This window comes from Triturus cristatus, chromosome 10, assembly GCF_964204655.1.
Source record: "Triturus cristatus chromosome 10, aTriCri1.1, whole genome shotgun sequence".
Classification (NCBI taxonomy): domain Eukaryota; kingdom Metazoa; phylum Chordata; class Amphibia; order Caudata; family Salamandridae; genus Triturus; species Triturus cristatus.
In genome coordinates, this window is record NC_140593.1 from 910302235 (window position 1) to 910319731 (window position 17497).

The 17497-nt window shown below is 51.5% G+C and overlaps 1 protein-coding gene across 2 annotated transcripts in view; it reads left to right on the forward strand.

Moving 5' to 3' along the window:
• KIF9 (kinesin family member 9) overlaps window positions 1-17497 on the forward strand; it is a 567914-nt gene that overhangs the window by 111855 nt on the left and 438562 nt on the right. For both annotated transcript variants that reach the window (XM_085630190.1, XM_085630191.1), the window contains exon 8: window positions 16786-16933. In XM_085630190.1, the coding sequence (XP_085486316.1) occupies window positions 16786-16933 (148 nt within the window). The remainder of the gene's footprint in view (window positions 1-16785; window positions 16934-17497) is intronic.

Here is a 17497-nt window from a genome sequence, read left to right on the forward strand (position 1 = left end):
AGACAGGTCAACTCGGTGACCTCGGCATGCTTCAACACCCTCCGCAAGATCTTCCGCTGGATCCCCACCGACACCAGGAAGACCGTCACCCACGCCCTCGTCACCAGTCGCTTGGACTATGGAAACGCTCTGTACGCCGGCATCACTACCAAGCTACAGAAGAAACTGCAACGAATCCAGAAGGCAGCCGCACGACTCATCCTGAACATACCTCGCCACCACCACATCTCCGGACACCTGCAGAAACTTCACTGGCTTCCAGTCAGCAAGAGGATCACCTTCAGACTCCTCACCCATGCACACAAAGCCCTGCACAATATCGGACCAAAACTCATCAACCACCGCGTCTCCTTCTACACCGCTCCTCGCACCCTACGCTCGACCGTACAAGCCCTGGCAGCCGTGCCTCGCATCCGCAAAGCCACCGCCGGAGGCAGGTCCTTCACCTACCTGGCAGCAAAGACCTGGAACTCTCTTCCCAGCCACCTGCGCGCCACACAGGACCACCTCTCCTTCAGAAGGCAGCTCAAGACCTGGCTCTTCGAGCACTGACCCCCCCCCCCCACCCCCCCACCCCCCCAGCGCCTTGAGACCCCTACGGGTGAGTAGCGCGCTTTATAAATGCATATGATTGATTGATTGATCGATCTTTTTTCAGATGTCTGTGACAATATCTGAAAGGTACGCGAGGAACGTGTATCAGTATATTGATACCTGTCAGGTTTTCTCAAATTATCCCTATTCCTGAGGTTATACCTCCTTTCAGAGGGCTCCTTTTAAGGAGACCTACCTTAGGATTGAGAATCTTTCTCTTTTGAATGTTGTTTGTTTTTTTCCCACTTCTTTTTAGGAGAGGTAGGATTGTTTTCAGTAAAGGACTTTCAGACAGTTGTGGTTTAACTGTGTAATTCTATTAAATTTTGCATCTGAATAAGTAATTCTACGTCTGACATTGCTTCAATGTCCGGATGAGGTGTGTAGCCGGCTAAAATCGGCCATGTTGCTCTTGGTCTACCTAGTGGACAGAGCCTGGTAATGTGATTGTAATGTTTTAGGGTGCCTTTAAACCAGAGATCATGCTCCTGATATGTGAGTGGAATTTCAATATCCTCGAAAGGAATATATTCCTCAGGTGGTTCATCTTCTTTGTAGAAGTGAAACGTTTTAGTTACTGGATTTGATTCCGGGAATACTATCCATGAATAGAATACCTCTGTCTGGTGAGATTCATGTGCCTCTATCACAAAAACTGGTCTACCACCTCTTGGTGTTAGGCCATGTTTTATAAGTTTTAGAGTGATGGCTCTCCTTAAATTTGGAGCGATAATTTTCACATTTTCATCGGTTTCATTAAAACCTGTATAATCACAAGGCTGCTGCGACATCGTCGGGTACAGCTCCACCGGTTCCGGTGTTATTATCCCCGTTTAGGGACATTTGTTTAATGAAAATTGCAGAGCAAGTTTCAAGGGAACAAAGATAAGGTGCACAATATTTTGGAACACTGTATCCTTCAACGTTGAACAAACCAAACAGCTAATACATAGGACTTTTGTCCTACTCAGCTATGGCGGATATTATCCCTACCCACTCCAGACGTCTTATGGAGTATTATGAGTAGGGGATCTGAGAAAAGCACAACTGAGTTACTTCAGGATCTAGTGTTAAATTAGTGCCTTACCAAACCGTTGGGCGCCATGTAGTGTAGTTCCTATATCCCTGATAGGCTCTGCGCATTGGAATAATATACACTATAGTTTTGACATAGGACTGCGGTCAGTATGTCTCTATCGAGTACATTAAACTTAATTACTTGTGTGTGCCAGCTAACTCAGAGGTCACTAGAAAACATCTCGAACAAACAAGAAGGGATTCGTTTCTGACAACCGCATAAACATGACAACTTTGTTTCCCTTAGAATCGGAACAATCTGTCGTGTTCCCTGCGAGTTTCCTCTCCTCAGGATGGCGCTGATGCTCTATAGGGGTCCACCTCCCATCTGCCCCTAGTCCGGAGGATGTGTAACACACTCGGACGGAGGAGGCAGGTGAGCGAGGGAAGGAAGGATAGGAACGGCTGGGAGGGAGACCTGCAACAAGATAAACAAATAGTGAGATGAGGAACCTTCTACCACCTCCCCGGGTTACCCCCGTTCCAGGAATTGTCTCTTACCTGCTGTCTCCTCCCGCCACTAAGACTTTGCTAGTTGCAATCTGAGTGACCCCTAACCAGTTGTAATCACTGCCGTTAGGAGGGGACTGACTGCAAGCCAACGGTTACTAGGAACAAGAGTCAGGGAGCACGCAGCAGCTCAATGCAGCTTGAGCTTTATGTCCCCCGCGTAGTTCCTAAAGGGCGCGAGCAACGCAGCCCCTATCTTCCTTTGCGGAGATAGCGTGAACCAACTGCTGAATATACTCACGGCCCGGCGGGGCTAAGGAAGGGGTGTATCAGCAACGATTGGGATCCGTTGCTAGAAGGGTTAAGCGCAAAGGTGATGTTTGGCGCTGCCACTCGAGGCTCCGGCGGTCTGGGAGCCGAGGAGCGCAAGGGTAACACAAACGGAGGCCCGGAAATCCTTGGGCGTCGGAGGTGGCGTCGCGCTACCACTCGATACTCTGTGATGGCCAAGAGCAGAGGAGCGCGGATACGCCGGTCAGGTGGCCCGGAAATCCGTGGGCGTCTAAGGTGGCGTCGCGCTTCCACTCGATACTCCGGAAAGGAGTAGAGGAGCGCTTACGCGAAGATCCGGTGGTTCGGGAATCTCAAGGCGAAGCTTGGGATATACAGAAACGCAGTTCCAGCCGAAGAGAACTGCAAACGCTACGCGTTGGAGACGGGAAACATCTGGGAATATTCGGCACCGCCCTCGTAGGCGTTACCGCCTATATACGTTCCTCCTTGCGTGCGTCTGTCACGTGGAGCGTGCTGCGCTCGAGTCTTCTGGGAAGTGTAGTGTGAGTCAGTGTCTGTCGTGCGGCTGTTCGGGAGTCGGTGGCGTCGTTGCTCAGCGCATTCCCGGGCGGCGCTCATGACACAATCTCAGAATCGTGGAAACAATAGATAACAGTTTCACTCAGTCAATCGTGCATGCTTCCTTTCTACAGAGTTACACAGAAATAGATAGACGAGCATTTCAATAAAAAGGGTTTATTGAACAGTCTTATTTCTCGTGCAAGAGATAGTGTTGGACCCGGCCTCATAGAATGGCCCTCCGTGCACCCGCACCACCGAAACCTGGTACCTGCAGCCCAAACACCCGGCCTAGCCGGTCCTTCCTACCAGAACACCCGCACCCGGCCCGGACATCCTCGTCCATGGCCTCTCTCCTTTCGGCCACCCCGGGCCCGCATGCCCACTTCATGCGTCAAGATGGCCGCCCGGCCCCAGCGCGACCCTGACCTAGAGGCGCCACTCCGGCTGGAGGACATCACACTTCCAGGGGATGAGAGAGGGAGGAGCAGTTTCTATCGCACCTCTGAACTCCCCGGGGACGATGGGTTTCGATCGGCCCTCCGGCCTCCCTGCGGGCTGGCTCCGTGCCTGCTGGGTGTCTGGGACTCCTCCCGCCCCAGCCCTGAACGAGATCAAAAGACAATAGCAGGAAACCCCGACAAGCGACCCCCAGGTGACAAGACCCCTGCCTACACCGACTCCGGACATCAAAGAGGGGTCGACCTATAACAAGGGGTGCTCTGGGTCGGTCCGGCAGATTCGACGCTGGAACAACGAAAGCCTGCTGAGTGACTCGCGGCTCCTGGAAGATCGTAACACCTCCGAACTTGTGCCTTAGCCTGCTGAGTGACTCGCGGCTCCTGGAAGATCGTAACACCTCCGAACTTGTGCCTAAGCCTGCTGAGTGACTCGCGGCTCCTGGAAGATCGTAACACCTCCGAACTTGTGCCTGAGCCTGCTGAGTGACTCGCGGCTCCTTGAAGATCGTGCACTTCCGAATTTGTGCCTAAGCCTGCTGAGTGACTCGCGGCTCCTTGAAGATCGTACACCTCCGAACTTGTACCTGAGCCCGCTGAGTGACTCGCGGCTCCCCCAGACTCTCACGGTCCCGCCGGACCCCGACTACGACCACGTATCCCCCAGCTCGAGGATTGTGAGCTGTGCGCCGGATACGTCCCTGCTTGAACTTTTGCCAAAGACTGTCCCGCTACCCCCTACCTTCCCGAGACTCTTGAACCCGTGCTCACCTTGTACATATTTGCCGTGATAACCTACTTGATAAAGATTGTTTTCTGAGAATACCCAGTGTGGTTACTCTGTGTCGTGTGGTGCCAGAAGTACGATCCTAGCTGCGAGATTCCTCCCCCTGGGGAGTCTCCCGCCAGTGCCCGGCTACGATACTACGAGGGTGGGTCTCAGGGTAGTCAGGACCCCCTTCCGGGCTCCTCTGAGGTCGCCGTCTAACATTGGTGGCAAGCGACGGGATTCGGGCCCATCACCTAGAGATCGTACCGTGAACAACGGACGCACTACCGACAAGGATGGCAGAAGGAAGCGCCATGAGCCCCGCAGAAACCAACGCCAACAGGGTGTTCCAGGTGGAGCATCTAGAAGAATATACACACAAGGAGCTGAAGCAATTTTGCAAAGAACTTAAAATCGCTACCACTGGTCTCAACACGAAGGAAGATTTGCAGAAAGCACTGAAAACTTGGGTGGAGACCGGGGCCTCCCGCCCGGAAGGCACGGGGGAGCGCCCCGACGAAACCGAACCTCCCCAAAGTGAAAGCGGCAGCAATCAGGTGCGAGGCGGCGTACCAGACGGGGGCTTATCCCCAGAAGAACTCGCGGACAGAGAGAGAAGCCGCAATCATGAACTAGAGCTGGCCAAACTCAAAATTGAGGGCGAATTGAAGTTAGCGGAAAAAAAGCTAGCAGTAGAACAAATGCGTGTACAAGGCGAACTGGAGGAGAAAAAGCTCCAACGGGAGCACGAAGGAAGGAAGTTCCAACTGGAGCACGAACGCAGCTTAAAGGAACTCGAGCTCAAGGCCCGAAACGAGGAAGGGAGGCCCCCAGGAAACCGAGAGACGGCCTCCCCAGCGGAACAGAAGGTCCACATCCCGAAGGATGTGGTCAAGGAATATTATAAAAACGATGACATTCAGCAATGGTTTCGGGCCTACGAGGTCGCCATGACCTCCCATCGGATCCCGCAGAAGGACTGGGGGGCGGGGTTGTGGGGGCGGTTTCTGAGCGAAGGAAGGGACACCCTGCTCGACCTACCCCTCTCCCTGCAGACCTCCTACAGCCACATGAAAGAGGCTCTACTCACAAGATACGGCCTCACCCCAGAAATGTACCGTCAACGGTTCCGGGACTGCAGGAAGATCCCGGGCACCACATGGGTGGAATATGTCACCACCCTTGCCGAACTCACTGATCTCATGTTGTGGGAACATCTAGCTGCGAACTGCTTCGTAGAACTACGTCAGAATCTGCTGGACAGCAAGCTCACAGATCCCCGGAAGCTGGCTGTGGAGGCCGACCGCTGGACCAACACCCGGGTCTCCCGGGGCATGGTAGGAGAGTACCCCCGAACCAGTCAGGGACCACCCCGCCAGAGAGGAGGAGGGAACCAGGGAGGGCCGAGAGAGTCCCAGCCTAGCCCCCCGAAGACACCACCTCCACCTTTCCCGGCGCCCCCTCCACCAGTGACCGGGCCCCCTGGGAAACGGGGACACCGGGTGACCGTCACATGTTTCCGCTGCCAGAAACCCGGGCACTACGCCAATGACCCAGAGTGCCCCATGGCCACCCAAGTCCCCCCGACGAGACAGATAGCCAACGTAGCCCTGGGGGAGGGGGTGGAGGAAGCCGAAGAGTGGGAACCCGCAGCGATGGCCCTAGTATCCATGGGAGATAGGGAGATGATCCCTGGTAGCCTCCTCCCCTCCAACACCCAGAAATATGGGCAGCTTGTCAAAATCAATGGCCACCAGGTAGAGGCCCTGCGAGACACCGGGGCCAGTATCACCGGTGTCCTCAGGCACCTAGTCCCCGAAGAGCAGATCCTCCCCAACGTCTTTTGCCCCGTAATATCCGCAGACAATAGAGAGAGTATGTGCCAGGTAGCCCTGGTGCCATTTGAGTGGGGAGGGGTGATAGGCAAACTCAAGGTGGCCGTAAGAACCTCCCAGCCGGTCGACTGCCTTTTAGGGAACGACCTAGAGAGTTCCCCATGGAAGCACGTAGAGCGTAAGGCCCACCTGGGAATGATGGGACTCCCCGAGTGGGTGTGCGCCACCACCCGATCTATGTCCGCCCGACTCACTCCCCAGAGGGAAGTCGAGAGCACCCCGATCGAAGAGACCAGAACAGTCCCCGCCGAGGGTCCTTCCGTCCCCCCATCAGAAGGGTCCGTCGCTAGCGATGAACCCGCACCATCCGACCCCGCCCCGGTCCCTGAGTTAGGAGATCTACCCGAGTTGGCCCAATGGCGCCACGAGGGCGGACCCACCCGGGAAGAGTTTTGCAGGGAGCAAGCCACTTGTCCTTCCCTGGTCGGGCTGCGGCGCCAAGCCGAGAGCCAAGCCGCAGGTGACCAGACCGGGACGCACCGAATCTATTGGGAGAATAGCATCCTGTACAGTGAGCAGAAGTCGGTGGAGCTGGGATCCGGACGGGTACTGGTGGTACCCCTCCGCTTCCGAGATTTCCTCCTGGGTTTAGCCCACGACGTCCCCCTCGCCGGCCACCTGGGACAGGACAAGACCTACAACCGTCTTGTGACCCATTTTTATTGGCCTAAAATGAGAGCAGCGGTAGAGGCCCATTGCAAGTCCTGCCCCACGTGCCAGGCTAGTGGAAAGAGTGGAGGGAAACCCAAGGCTCCCCTCCAACCCTTCCCGGTCGTCAGTACCCCCTTCGAACGAGTCGGGATCGACATCGTGGGACCACTGGACCCCCCCACCTCCCAAGGCCACCGTTTTATCTTGGTCCTAGTGGACCACGCCACCCGCTATCCGGAGGCTATCCCCCTGCGCACCATTACGGCCCCTGTGGTGGGCCGGGCCCTGATGGGGATCTTTTCCAGGGTGGGGTTTCCCCGCGAGGTCGTGAGCGATCGCGGCACTAATTTTATCTCAAGGTATATGACGTCCCTGTGGCAACAATGTGGGGTGTCCTATAAGTTCACCACCCCGTACCATCCCCAAGGAAACGGCCTAGTAGAAAGGTTTAATAGGACTTTGAAAGGGATGATCGCTGGCCTAGAAGAACCCCTCCGGCGTAAGTGGGACGTCCTGCTCCCTTGCCTATTGTTCGCGTATCGAGAGGTCCCCCAGAAGTCCCTAGGATTCAGCCCGTTTGAGTTACTCTATGGGCACCCCGTCCGAGGTCCCCTCAGTTTGGTTAAGGAAGAGTGGGAGACGGCACCCCAGACCACCCCCCGAGATGTGTTCCAATACGTCCTGGCCCTCCGGAACCAGACCAGGAAGTTCCGAGAACTGGCCGAGGCCAACCTGGAGGCGAGTCAAGAAGAGATGAAACGCTGGTACGACCAGAATGCCACTCTGGTTGAGTTCCAGCCGGGCCAGCAGGTGTGGGTCATGGCCCCCGTGAAGCCTGGCGCCCTCCAGGACCGATGGACTGGGCCTTACAAGGTGGTTGAGCGGAAGAGTCCAGTTACATACTTGGTGGACGTCCAGTCGCCTCGGGACCCCCTCCGGGTCCTGCATGTGAACCGCCTCAAGCCTCACTTCGTGCGGACAGAACTGAGCCTCCTGCTAGCCACCGATGACGGGGCCGAAGATGAGTCGGATCCCCTCCCGGACCTCCTGTGTGTCAAGGAGCAGGATGGCTCCGTGGAGGGAGTGAACCTCTCCCCAGCCCTCACTGCCCAGCAACAAGCGGACTGCCGCCAGCTCCTAAGACAATTTGCCGACCTCTTATCTCTGACCCCCCGGGTCACCAACTGGTGTGTTCATGACGTGGACACCGGGGACAGCCCGCCGGTGAGACACCGAGCCTACCGGGTTCCTGACCGGGTCCGGTCCTGCATTCAAGATGAAGTCTCGAAGATGCTGACCCTGGGGGTGATTGAGCCCTCTGACAGTCCCTGGGCCAGCCCCGTGGTCCTGGTCCCGAAGGCAGCGGCCCCCGGTGTCGCCCCCGAGCTCCGATTCTGCGTGGATTACCGGGGGCTCAATGACGTTACCCGAGCCGATGCCCACCCCATTCCACGAGCCGACGAACTCATTGACCGACTAGGGGCAGCCCGGTTCCTCAGCACATTCGACCTCACCTGCGGATACTGGCAGATTGCGCTCACCGAAGGGGCCAAGGAGCGGTCCGCTTTCTCCACCCCCGACGGGCACTACCGCTTCCGCGTAATGCCCTTCGGGATGAAAAATGCCCCGGCCACTTTCCAGCGACTGGTGAATAGGGTCCTGGCCGGGTTGGAACAGTTCAGCGCGGCATATCTAGACAATATCGCCGTCTTCAGTTCAGAGTGGAGTGAGCACCTCCAGCACCTCCGGAGGGTGCTAACCGCCCTGCGCCAGGCAGGCCTCACAGTAAAAGCCAGCAAGTGCCAGATCGGGCAAGGCTCCGTAGTCTACCTGGGGCACCAGGTCGGGAGCGGCCAGGTCGCCCCTCTACAGCCAAAGATCGACGCCATCCTGGCCTGGGAACCACCCATCACCCAGACGGAAGTCCGAGCCTTCCTGGGACTCACAGGCTACTACCGACGATTCATTCGGGGGTATGGCAGCCTTGTCGGCCCTCTCACCGAACTCACATCTAAAAAACAGCCAAAGAAGGTGCAGTGGACGGCTGCCTGCCAGGAGGCTTTCGATGCTCTAAAAAAGGCCATGTGCACTGCTCCCGTCCTCCAGGCTCCCGACTATGCCAAGGAGTTCGTAGTCCAGACCGATGCCTCCGAACATGGCATTGGGGCCGTCCTGTCCCAAGTGAATGACCAAGGCCTAGACCAGCCCGTCGCCTTCCTCAGTCGGCGGCGGCTGCCCCGAGAGCAGAGGTGGAGCACCATAGAGCGCGAAGCCTTTGCCGTGGTCTGGGCACTCAAAAAGCTACGACCCTACCTGTTCGGCACGCATTTCAGAGTCCAAACTGACCATCGGCCCTTGCGATGGCTCATGCAGATGCGAGGAGAAAACCCCAAGCTACTGCGGTGGTCAATCTCCCTCCAGGGGATGGATTTCACCGTAGAACACCGCCCTGGTACGGACCACGCCAACGCTGACGGCCTCTCCCGGTTCTTCCGCCTCAGCGAAGAGAACCCCCCAAGATGATGGGCAGTTCTCTCCGGCTTTCAGCTGGGGGGGACGCGTGTTGGACCCGGCCTCATAGAATGGCCCTCCGTGCACCCGCACCACCGAAACCTGGTACCTGCAGCCCAAACACCCGGCCTAGCCGGTCCTTCCTACCAGAACACCCGCACCCGGCCCGGACATCCTCGTCCATGGCCTCTCTCCTTTCGGCCACCCCGGGCCCGCATGCCCACTTCATGCGTCAAGATGGCCGCCCGGCCCCAGCGCGACCCTGACCTAGAGGCGCCACTCCGGCTGGAGGACATCACACTTCCAGGGGATGAGAGAGGGAGGAGCAGTTTCTATCGCACCTCTGAACTCCCCGGGGACGATGGGTTTCGATCGGCCCTCCGGCCTCCCTGCGGGCTGGCTCCGTGCCTGCTGGGTGTCTGGGACTCCTCCCGCCCCGGCCCTGAACGAGATCAAAAGACAATAGCAGGAAACCCCGACAAGCGACCCCCAGGTGACAAGACCCCTGCCTACACCGACTCCGGACATCAAAGAGGGGTCGACCTATAACAAGGGGTGCTCTGGGTCGGTCCGGCAGATTCGACGCTGGAACAACGAAAGCCTGCTGAGTGACTCGCGGCTCCTGGAAGATCGTAACACCTCCGAACTTGTGCCTTAGCCTGCTGAGTGACTCGCGGCTCCTGGAAGATCGTAACACCTCCGAACTTGTGCCTAAGCCTGCTGAGTGACTCGCGGCTCCTGGAAGATCGTAACACCTCCGAACTTGTGCCTGAGCCTGCTGAGTGACTCGCGGCTCCTTGAAGATCGTGCACTTCCGAATTTGTGCCTAAGCCTGCTGAGTGACTCGCGGCTCCTTGAAGATCGTACACCTCCGAACTTGTACCTGAGCCCGCTGAGTGACTCGCGGCTCCCCCAGACTCTCACGGTCCCGCCGGACCCCGACTACGACCACGTATCCCCCAGCTCGAGGATTGTGAGCTGTGCGCCGGATACGTCCCTGCTTGAACTTTTGCCAAAGACTGTCCCGCTACCCCCTACCTTCCCGAGACTCTTGAACCCGTGCTCACCTTGTACATATTTGCCGTGATAACCTACTTGATAAAGATTGTTTTCTGAGAATACCCAGTGTGGTTACTCTGTGTCGTGTGGTGCCAGAAGTACGATCCTAGCTGCGAGATTCCTCCCCCTGGGGAGTCTCCCGCCAGTGCCCGGCTACGATACTACGAGGGTGGGTCTCAGGGTAGTCAGGACCCCCTTCCGGGCTCCTCTGAGGTCGCCGTCTAACAGATAGGAACTGCTACAATCGTAAAACAGAATGCGAAGTATAATATGTACAGCGTTAGCAGTAAGATAAAATAATACTGCAATAGCATGGTTTGTAGCTATGACAGATATTCATAAAAATACATACATAAATAACACAGGCTAAAATGTTAATACTCATCTGATGCTTCTAGCTAGTTCTACCCCAGTGTACCTAACCTAAGTGTAGTACGAGGTAAGAAGTAGGTGCTGTTTGTCTATAGTCTAGTTTAGCTATAGTTGCCAAGACTTGCCAAAAGTCCCTCTAGGTTCTAGTCCGCTTTATACCTTAGAATGAGTGAGGTTGGGATCTCCTTCTGAGTCGCGATCTCTAACACCCCGCAAGGGGAGTCAGAAACACTGGAGCTGGATTCTCTGCGAGGAGGATGACAGCGTCTGGTCAGTGCGTCTGGCGGGGGCTTGACTTCCTTCCGAACTTGCCGTGGCGAGCCGCGTCGTGCAAGTAGGCAGCCGAACCGTGGTTTGCCATGGTAAGTGAAGGTATATTTATACCTTGAAGGTGTTTAGGAATGCCAGTATTGACGTAAAAGTCGGGAAGAAGAACGTCATGAATGAACCCCTAAGGAATAGATGTTCATGCATAATAAATGAGTTCTTGTAGAAATCAATATTCAAGCAAGTGGAAGTCCTAAAGGCTTAAGAGTCTGGTTTTCCAAGAACTCGTTGTGACGTAGATGAACGGATGTAGGTGGCCATGCCTGTATTTGGTTAGCATGGATAATGCCTAAATAAGGGTAGGAGTTCTATGCCTAAATATGGGCAATGCGAATTGTGCCTATATAAGGACATAAATCGGGAAACCTATATACGGTATCTAAATCGGCACACAATACTCTGGTCCAGCTTCCCGGCAGGAGGTGGAGACAGCATTGTCCAAGGCAGACAGGGCCTATTCAGGTGCAAGGGAAATCTCCTTCCACCACTCTAATTGCAGACCAGGGCTATTCAGGTGCTAGTGAAAACTCCTCCCACTACTCTGAATGCAGCACAGGGCTTTTCTGCCCAGCCCTGACTCATTCAGGAAAGGCAGGGCACACATCACATCCCCCCCGTGGCTGTCTGAGAGATTGCACTTCCCCAGCCCCTGTCACTCCAAAGCCAGACAGTTAATCCATAAACCAGCAGAGGCACACAGGATGGCTAAGCAAGACAATATCCACTTTCTAAAAGTGGTATTTTCAAACACACAATATCAAAAGCATCTTTATTAAAAGATGCATTTTTATATTCTGAGGTCAGACATACTAAACTCCATCTTTTTATCTTGTCCCACTAGGAAGGTATATTTATAAGATGTTATAAATAAACTCTCATTCTATCCCATGGGACAGATAGCCTTTCAATAGTGAAAAACGAAATACAGTGTAATTCACTACCAGGACATGTCACACACACCAGTGCATGTCCTACCTTTAACATACACAGCACCCTGCCCACAGGGGCACCTTGGGCATACCTTGGGGGTGACATATGTAAGAAAAGGGATGATTAGGGCCTGGCAAGTGGGTGCATTTGCCAGGTCAACATGGCAGTTACAAACTGGGCACAAACACTGCAGTGGCAGGTCTGAGTTACATTTAGAAGCTGCTCATGTGGGTGGCACAATCAGTGGTGCAGGCCCACTAGCAGCATTCAATTTACAGGCCCTGGGCACACACAGTGCACCATACTAGGGACTTACCAGTAAATCAAATATGTCAATCATGGACTCACCAATACGTAAACACAATTTACAGGGAGAGCATATGCACTTTAGCACTGAATAGCAGTGGTAAAGTGCCCAGAGTCCTAAAACCAACAAAAACAGAGTAATAAACAGGAGGCCAAAAAGCAAAATGTCTGTGGGTAAACCCCCTGAAAAAGCCAAGTCTAACAAGTAGTAAATCTGAACCCATGCCAAAGGGATAGTAGTACTCCTTGAATGGGTGCACACTTTTTGGAAGTCAAAAACATTGGCAGTAGTAGGCTTGGAAAGCTGTGCCAGTCTCAGATTTCTAGGCATACTACTGGTGACCAAATACACAAAAAGGCGATGAGATGAATGCTTGCAAATAGTCTAACCAGTGACAGTCGCTAGGGTAGCATTCCAACCTGTCATTTTCTGCCCCATGAGCTGCTCTAGACAGAGGGGTCCACCTAATGAAAAATAGTACTGACCCTGTTCCTCATGAAAACAGTCCATTCCAAACCTTCATTATATCACCGCTCCATCCTGTAACCCACTGCTTTTTTAGTTGAGAAATGTGAGATTCACACCCCTCAAATCTCACTGGCTAAGCTACGCCCCGGTCTATAGGTATAACTCGTCCTGGAACTCCCTTCATGCAACCACATCACGCCTCACCTCAGAGATCTCTACTGGCTGCCAATACACAAACGTTGACAATTCAAATTTCTCACACATGCATACAAGGCACTGCACAACATTGGACCTACAAACCTCAACTGCCGTATCCTCTAGCACCAGGCACCTACACTCTGCCCCTCTCTCCCATGCACACACACCCCGCATCTGCAAAAGCAGATCATGAGGCCTAGCTTTCTCATACCTTGCACCCAAACCGTGGAACTACCTCCCTCTACACTTAAGGGCCTCCTTCTTGCTTCTGAAATTCCACAAGAAGCTTTAGACCTGGCTGTTCAACTAACACTCAGCAGACGACATTCACACCTGCTTCTTTGGCTGGATACCCCTCGGGTCATAAGTCACTCTTTACAAATCCTGATAACATAACATCTCACTGCTTAACATTGAGGCCAAGATATTGGTGAAGATTGTAGCTAATGTCCTGTAACAGATAATCAATAAACTAATAGCCGTGGACCAGTTTGGATTTATGTCTCCTAGATCTACGTGGCACAATCTCTGGCGCCTGCATACATGCCTGCCGATATTGGACAAAATACAAGCAGTAGCACAGTTATTAGCACTAGATGACTAGAAAAACATTTAATTCACTAGAGTGATCGTACTGGAGAGTGTTTCTGAAAAAATGTGGGTTCTTTAATTTGTAGTTCCTCCCGAAAATATTTATATACACTCAAATGTATCTGTAGTGAATCCGATGTTGGGAATTATGTAAAGTGTTTTTTCTCAATTTGCTTTGACCTCACTTTGGAATTTCATAAAAGGTGCCCTCACTCTTGAGATACCAAACAAAAATGTGCAGTGCAGCAGATTGGCAGCCAAAAGGGGACAATAAGCAGGCTGGATTGCTGTAGGGTTAAGGGATGGGGTACAGACTGAGGGTCCTGCAGAGAAAGTGCATTTTCAGTACTGTAAGGGTGAACTGTCAGGCTTAGAGAACAAATGGTGGAAAAGGAGGGGAAGCTGACTGAAGCTGGACATAGGAGAGTGATGCAGGGGTTTGAAGAAGAAAGTGACCAGGAGAAAGGCAGGGGAACTGGACTGAAATATGGCAAGGAAAATAAGACAAAGGGAGGGGGTGGGCAGGATGTTTACCCGCAGGCATTGATGACAACATAAGATGGGGGGGGAAACAGAAGAGTTGGCTCACAGTGGGACAAAGTGAACACGAATGGAGAGGTCAGAGTATTGATGCCTATTCTCTGTTACCACATATTCAGGGGATCTTGGTTTTGTGGTTTTCATCAAGATTGTAGTTAATACGTACATGGGCTCGGTGCTCACTAACTTACTGATCGGGTATGCGGTCTTCAACTGCCCAACTGATCTCCTTGTGGATTGATTAAACCTGTCTATGCTTGGCCTTTTACAGTTAGACTTTGGCTAGGTGTATGCAGTTATGCTGGGGGTTATGTGGCGTTACCCTACATACATTTACCCCGCAGTTTTTAATCCACAAAATCTTTTACAATGCAGGGCTTTACAACGCAATTTGTTACAACGCATTCCCCTTTCCAATGCAATTACTATTCTAACTCCGGGGGGGCGTTAGTTTGGGGAATGCGTTGTAACAGTTTTGCGGTGTAAAGCCCTGCATTGTAAAAATTATTGCGGGGTAAACGACGTTTCCCTATGCGGGCATTTTCTGCTGCTTCTCTGAATACCTAATATGAATTGTAGAGGCCAGGTTAAGGGAGCAGTGTTGGACACAGATCAAAAAATCAGAAGTATTCAGTTTCTGTCGATGACAAAATTATGTCAAATTTATCGTGTGGATTATTCCACGCTCTTAACTTCTCAAACATGGTTTTTAAGGAAATATAGAGTATTTGCAGCATAGTTAAGAAATAAAAGTCTAGAACAGTGGTGTTGTGAACCCCACCACTTTTGGAGCTTAAGTTAAGGTAGGGTGGTATTGACAAATATAGTTATTTATGACCCTGTCCTGGCTGCAGCTCTGCAGACAATAGCTATTCAAAAACCAAAAGGAAAGGAAAACGATAAACAACACAGTGATCAGCAGATAACCACAGCAAAGAAATTAAGAGAAAAAAAGAGGGAATGAAAGAGAGAGTGGGAGAGAGGTTTGGAAGGGAGAGCAAAAGGAAGGACATATAAAAATAAGGAAGGAACTGTGGATGAACAGATTAATGCACGGGTAAAAGGACTGATGGATGGAAGGGGAAAACCAGATTGAAATGGGTGGGTGAAATAAAGTCTCTGTAATGATGGCAGGCTGGATGAAAGTAAGGATAGATGAATAGACGGCTGGATGGAAGGGTGACATTTATGGATGAATGGGTTAAAATGTGGTGGAATGGTTGTAAGAGTGAAAATGAGAGTGGGAAGAATAGATGCAAGACTGTAATGATGAGAGGTTACATGAATGGAATGGTGAAAGGATGGATGTATGGGTAGAGACATGAAAAGATGGGTAAATGGAAGGATGAATGACAGGCTTACAGGATGGAGAACTAGATGGACAGAAGGCTGGCTGGATTAAGGGACCACATCTAGAGTGGGTAGAGTTTACTCGTTTTGCTCACCTGATGGTGTTTGAAGGATGGATCAAAGTGAGGAGTATTTTAATTTTCTGGCTACTCCCTTGGTCTAGAAAAGATTCCAGTATGATATAAGGGCCTGTTGGGGTAATTTACCAATTCAAATTCTTGTGGTTAATGGACTCCATAATGGCAAAGACAGAGAAATATTGCTATTAACTTCCTCAAGTGGATTAACCTATATCCACCTTATCCAAAACAGAGTTGAAGACATAAACTTTATGTGAAAGAAAGCATGTTACAGATGCTTGTAGCTACTCTTCCAAGTTAGTGAACATGCCTCGTAGAATAGCTGGAGCCCTCCATATCAGAAACATTCTAATGATTCAAATATCTATTATGCAGCAAATGAGCAATCAGCATTTACCTTTCATACAGATTGTATGTGCTAGTGCTTTACTTTTCAAAATGTGTCAACCGTATAGCAGACTCACTACAATGCAGAATAACAGTTCACTGTAAATTGTAAACCACACAAAAACCCCTGCACAATATAAAAAAACTGCTGATACAGGTCCTTGGCCTACTTGGACCTAAGCAATTTTTGAAAGGTATAAGAATCAGTGGATTCCAATATTCCCTACTGTGGGTTTTTGTCCACATAACGCATAATTTCCATCGTGCATTGTGATTTTGTTTACGCCAAGGAAAAAACACAGAAGCAATGTATGGTTTGCCCTACTTAAGGAGCTACTATGCCAAACTCACAAATAAATATGCGAGGTTTGACTCAGTATATAAGAGGACACTTTATTGATGAGAAGGTCCCCGTCCCCCAAATAGGAGTCAAGTAAGAATGTAGTTGTCGGTGTTTCAAGGGAGGCCTTAGATGTGCATTTTTTTACCATTACTCTTTGTTGAGAAAGAACCTGATTAGTTGGTGAGTTGTTTATTTTGGATGCAACATTTGCTGCCTCTGTACATTTTGGTTTTCTTTGGTTCCAACTGTCTCTTTGTTATTGCCAAAGCTACTGGGCCATTCCTTTCAAACTTTGCTTTATTCCACTCCAAACAGTAAAAACAAACAATATCACATCTTCCATTTGCATATGCCAAGCAGTACGATATTTGTCGAACAAGGACTAATGTGTTTAACAGTCTTTGATATTGTATTGTTTGTTTTAAAAAAATTGTTTGTTGCCCATTTATCACAACATCCACAGTTTTGGTCATGTTATCCGTACTAAGCTCAGTGATTTCAAAACTGGTGATTGTTTGATATTTGCTTAACAGCAGGATTTGACAATGTACCATTCCATCTGTTTCTTTCTTGCAGTCTGAAGGACAAATTCTGAAGGAGGCCACCTACATCAATAAATCCTTGTCGTTCCTTGAGCAGACCATCATTGCATTGGCTGATCGCAGCAGGGATCACATCCCCTTCCGGCAGAGTAAACTCACTCACGCCCTGAAAGATTCTTTGGGTAAGAAAAGTCATTCTGAGTAGTGGTGCAGTAACCCGATTGGGAACCTAGGACTTCTGTACTAAGGTTTGGTCTCGAAGAAGTTTGTTGGTTTTTGCACACCGATTCTTTGTGACCCGAGCTTCATTTTACACTGAGGCTTACGTACAACACCACTGCACTGCAAAAGCTCCAGTGGTGGCTCCTCCACTAAGGCGGAGGAACGTCGCCTCACTGGCTTGAAGCCGCAAAAGAAAGGAGAAAATTAAATTATAATAACTTAATGTTATCATTTAATGTTTTCCACCTGCTGTGGCAGCTTGCGTGAGGGGGTGGAACGGGGCTAACAGAGCAGCAGAGGAGTGGTTTGCCCCCACCCCCAAGTGCGCAATGACTGTTTCGACTGCCCTCTCTGGCCACCCAAAACAGTCATGGGCACTTTCCCTATTCTCCATGCAGGCTGCATTACAGCCTGAGTGGAAAACATGCCCACCCCTCAGCTCCTGGTGGTTCCTGCGTCCTGTTTCTCCCAAGAACCAGGAAGAGAGGACGCAGGAGAGTTGACCATGAGGAAAGTGGTTTTTT